A 5,218-nucleotide genomic window follows, 5' to 3' on the forward strand; every position below is an offset into this window, starting at 1 on the left:
AAATTCAAGCAGAAAGAGAGGAGGAAAGAAGGTAGAGTCAGGCAGATGCCATGTAGCTAGCAAAGGAGAAAGATGCTGGAACCTTTCCAGTAAGCCATAGCCTCGTGGTGATACAGATTAATAGAAATTGGTTAATTTAAGATGAAAGAGCTAGTTAGGGATCATGCCTGAACCATTGGCCAAACAGTGTTGTAATTGATATAGTTTTTGTGTGATTATTAGGATCTGAGTGACTAGAAAACAGAAGCTCAGTCTCTAATTACACACAGATATATGATCAAACATATCTGTTGAGATTATGATATTTATAGTAGCTGTAGTTTGTCTTTATAATTGTTGCTGAGCTTGAGTTTCTGAGGTTTAGTTTTTGTTGTTGGTGTTGATAAGCAAAAGTGGTGCTTTTGGGCTACTCTGAAGATCTTCCCACAAATTAAAAACAATGCCACAGGCTCTCTGCTCCTCCCTGTTCTAGAGACAGCCGCTTCTTTTCGTGCAGTGCCTGCCTCGTTCCAGAGACACGATGGTGAAGGTCGGAGTGAACAGATTTGGCCGCATTGGACGCCTGGTTACCAGGGCTGCCTTCACTTCTGGCAAAGTGGATGTTGTTGCCATCAACGACCCTTTCATCCACCTCAACTACATGGTCTACATGTTCCAGTATGACTCCACCCATGGCAAGTTCAAAGGCACAGTTAAGGCTGAGAATGGGAAGCTTGTCATCAAAGGGAAGACCATCACCATCTTCCAGGAGCGAGATCCCGCCAACATCAAATGGGGGGATGCCGGCGCAGAATATGTTGTGGAGTCTACCAGTGTCTTCACCACCATGGAGAAGGCTGGGGCCCACTTGAAGGGTGGGGCCAAAAGGGTCATCATCTCTGCCCCTTCTGTGGATGCCCCCATGTTTGTGATGGGTGTGAACCATGACAAGTATGACAATTCCCTCAAGATTGTCAGCAACGCTTCCTGCACCACCAACTGCTTAGCCCCCTTGGCCAAGGTCATCCATGACAACTTTGGCATCGTGGAAGGACTTATGACCACAGTCCATGCCATCACAGCCACCCAGAAGACAGTGGATGGCCCCTCTGGGAAGCTGTGGCGAGATGGCCGTGGCGCTGCCCAGAGCATCATCCCTGCATCCACTGGCGCTGCCAAGGCTGTGGGCAAAGCCATCCCAGAGCTGAACTGGAATCTCACGGGCATGGCCTTCCGTGTTCCTACCCCCAATGTGTCCGTTGTGGATCTGACATGCCGCCTGGAGAAAGCTGCCAAGTATGACGACATCAAGAAGGTGGTGAAGCAGGCATCCGAGGACCCACTAAAGGGCATCCTGGGCTACACTGAGGACCAGGTTGTCTCCTGTGACTTTAACAGTGATGCCCACTCTTCCACCTTCGATGCTGGGGCTGGTATTGCTCTCAATGACAACTTTGTAAAGCTCATTTCCTGGTACAACAATGAATTCAGCTACAGCGACAGAGTGGTGGACCTCATGGCCTACATGGCCTCCAAGGAGTAAGAAGCCTGCCCTGGACCACCCATCCCAGCAAGGACACAGCAAGAGAGAGGCCCTCGGCTGCTGAGCAGTTTCTGTCCTAACTCAACCCTTGACTCTGAGCATCTCCCTCACAGTTTGCATCCCAGACCCCCAGAATAGCAGGAGGGGGCTTAGGAAGCCCTACTCTCTTGAATACCATCGATAAAGTTCACTACACCCCTCAAAAAACAATGCCACAAATAATATAACTTATTTGTTAATACATGGACTATATACAGCTGTTTTGTTTTGGTTCTCACTTTATCAAAAGTTTTTTTTTTGTTTTTTTTTTTTGCTGTTGTTTGTACCTGAAGTTGACTCTCCTGCCTGTGACAGGTGACAAGGGTTAGAGGGCATATTTCCCTTATTCTTGACAATCCTATGGCATATGAGGAAGGGGGCAGGGAAGCTCTCCTGCTCTCGCAACCACAGGCTTGGCTCACCTGTGCCCCTGTATAGATAGACTTCTTTTTGACTGAGTCTTTGGGTTTCACACCATGCATCCCGATCCCAGTCATCTCCACGCCTCATCACTTCTGCTCCCTGACCTTGTAACTTACCACCTCAAAACAAAATTTAAGAGTAGAATCACAAAAACAAATACCAAAACGAATAAACAAAAACATTAAAAATAATCTTGCTATGGAAGCTGTGGTGTGGCCCAGTGAGTCACACAGTACCCCCTTCATCCACACATCTTTACTTGCGAGTATGCTTGGCTGTGAGTCATAGGTCTGGTTTGAGGCCTCTGGCTTTTGTCATACCCTCAATACAGGGCCTTCACTGGGACTCCTCTTGAATAGCTGATTGTTGCCTGTGTCATGGATATCTAGTTCACAGGTGAGGGGTCTGTGGGGTGGGCTACCTCATAGTCTTGGATCTGGGCCTGGGTGGTAGCTGGGTTGGTCAGTCTGACAGTTTTACCTTATTGTCACCATATAGGCAAAGATCTCCAGCCCTGCTCAGCTAACTCACCCAGTGTAGCAGACAGCAAGGAGCAGGGGCAGTTGTCCAACTTTTAAACCCTTGGATCCAGCTCACGTACACTCACATCAGCAGGGCCAGCTCTACTATGTTGTCCGGGCAAGGTGCAGGGCCCACTGTCTGGATGGCTGCATTAGTGAGGCTCAGCAGGGTCAGCTCTTCCTTTCTCATATTCAAAATGGTGAAAACGATAAAACTTGTGTTTTATATATTTTATTACAATTTAAAACATTGGAAGTTTTGTCCAAATATTTTTTTTATGAGTTCAAGATCTGGTTTTGAGGAAACAAAACACAAAATGGTTAGGAAATGGTTTAGTGATTTGGTTGAGAAGAGACTGTATTTCTGGAGAAATAGCTCTCATGCAGTGGGTCTCAACCGTGATTGTTGGTCGTGAACTCTTTGGAGGCAAACAACTTTGTCACAGAAATGAAAGCTATCCTGCGTGTAAGATCAGATTTACACTATAATTCATAACACTAGGAAAATCACATTTATGAAGTAGTAATGGAAATAATTTTAGGGTTGGGGGTCACCCACAACATGAGGAACTGTATGAAAGGGTTGCAGCATTAGGAAGGCTGAGAACCACAATGTCACAATGTTAGTAGTTAACAGCAATGGCTACTCCTTCAGAGGACTGGGCTCCACATGGAAGTCTACAGCTATGTATCACTCCTGTACAGGGCATCTCATGTCCACTTTTGGCTTCTGTGGGTACCAGACATGCACACAATGCAGAGACATACATGAAAGGAAAGATACACACATGTATAATAATTAAATAAAAAAAGAACACATTTATTGGTGAACAATGACTGCTTTTACACAATGACTGCATTATAAATAAATAAAAGAGATAAGAAGACTTTATAATAAACAGAATAAGGTAATACAGTTTTAAGGAACATTAGCTACTGTGAAGCAAAAAACTTCTACAGAAACAATAAGTCACCACAAACTACAGAAAATCATTGTGGTGATATCTAGAATTTCTGCTGAATCCTCAGATTACATAGAGGATAAAAAAAATCTCTCATTTCTTTTGTTAAAATCAGATTAAATATCTCATGGTCAGCTTATATCTCAGCCAGGAGAAAATAAAATTTGATGTAGAATATTAAAATGTTTTTATGAATAAACCAATTGAAATTAAAACTATAGCAACAGTTGGGCATTGATGCGGGAGGATCTTCTGTTTTGAGTTGATTTCATTGGTTAATAAAGAAACTGCCTTAGCCCTTTGATAGGACAGAAAATTAGGTAGTCAGAGTAAACAGAACAGAAGGCTGGGAGGAAGTGAGGCAGATGCCGTGCCTCTCCTCTCCAGGTCAGATGCGATAAAGCTCCGGCCCAAGATGGACGTAGACTAGAATCCTTCCCAGTAAGCCACCACCTCGTGGTGCTACACAGATTATTAGAAAGGCATTAAGCAAGATACGAGAGTTAGCCAAGAAGAGGCTAGATATAATGGGCCAAGCATTGTTTAAATGAATGAAATCTGTGTGTTGTTATTTCGGGGCATAAGCTAGCCCGGCGGCTGGGAGCTGGGCAGCAGGAACGCAGCCTGTAGCTCCATCTACAGGACATATTCCATTTTTCCCCCACTTTCAGATGTTACATGGAATGACAAATGAAATTCACTTTCCTCAAAACTCTACAGCCTGTTGTAATATATCCAAGTCTTGTGCTATTCCCCATTCTTAATATCCTGAACCGAACTTCAGAGCTCTGGAGCCAGGTTCCTCACCTCTCCTGCTGTTTAAGGTCACTTTCCTTCTTTCATTTTGTAAAATTTCTTTCTTTTTATTTGTTTTATTTGTTATGTGATCCACTAGGAATGTATTTTGTATTTATTTGAATAATTTTTCTATATCTGCTTTTATTCCAGGTAGCACACCTTATTTCAAAATGTCAGTTGTATGATATTAACAAAGCCATTCCAAGTTTCTTCTGACTGTACCATTCTTGTGTATTGTACATTTTAAAACTGGCATTGGCTATTGTGATGGAGAGAGCAGCAGGCTTCAAAGGAGGGGAGGAGATGTGGGAGGGTTGAGCACAGACCTTTGATGGGTAGTACATGCATGAAAGGTGTATATCCATTTAATTGCATTCAAGGTTTGCAATATAAGCCTGGAATCCTGGCACGTATAGGCTGTGGCCGTTAGATGGTGAGTTCAGGACAGCCTACACCAAATAGTAAGAAAATACCTTAAAAGATTTTTTCAACTAAAGAACAAATCCAATTGAAAAATCAGGCACTGAAATTGAGTGCATCTTGGTTCATTAATATTATGTCTCAAATGATTGTTTAAAGACATTTTAAATTTTTTCAGAAAAGCCCCACGTGTTTAGATATACTTAGAACAACTCATTTGGTCAATGAAGACATGATAATTAAAATCTATAACATTTTGAACTGAAAACAATGAAGATATTTCATTTCCAAACTATGTGATATGCAGCTGTAGCAATGTGATGTGGGATTCCACTCTGTATGCTATGAATGTGTTTTATTGACATTGGCTAATAAAGAAGCAGGCTTGGCTTATGGCATGGCAGAATATAAGTAGTCAGGAAAACTAAACTGAAGACAGAGAAAAAGAAGGTGGAGTCAGGTAGACCCCATGTAATTGCAAAAGGAGAAAAATGTCAGAACCATATTGGTAAGCCACAGACTTGTGATGATAA

At 42.8% G+C, this 5,218-nt stretch overlaps 1 protein-coding gene across 2 annotated transcripts; it reads left to right on the top strand.

Annotated features, from left to right (window-relative positions):
* The first annotated feature begins 505 nt into the window (after nt 1–505).
* On the top strand, nt 506–1,587 carry LOC101997971 (glyceraldehyde-3-phosphate dehydrogenase-like). 2 transcript variants are annotated; one of them, XM_026787539.1, is made up of 2 exons: nt 506–643; nt 698–1,587. In XM_026787539.1, the coding sequence occupies exons 1-2, from the start codon at nt 521–523 to the stop codon at nt 1,520–1,522; spliced, it is 948 nt and encodes a 315-aa protein (XP_026643340.1). In that variant the 5' UTR covers nt 506–520; the 3' UTR covers nt 1,523–1,587. The 2 variants fall into 2 exon arrangements, with proteins under 2 accessions (XP_026643340.1, XP_026643339.1); XM_026787538.1 differs by having other exon boundaries at nt 506–1,587.
* Nucleotides 1,588–5,218: the final 3,631 nt, after the last annotated feature.

Source organism: Microtus ochrogaster, linkage group LG10 (genome assembly GCF_000317375.1).
Source record: "Microtus ochrogaster isolate Prairie Vole_2 linkage group LG10, MicOch1.0, whole genome shotgun sequence".
In the NCBI taxonomy this organism is placed as follows: Eukaryota; Metazoa; Chordata; class Mammalia; order Rodentia; family Cricetidae; genus Microtus; species Microtus ochrogaster.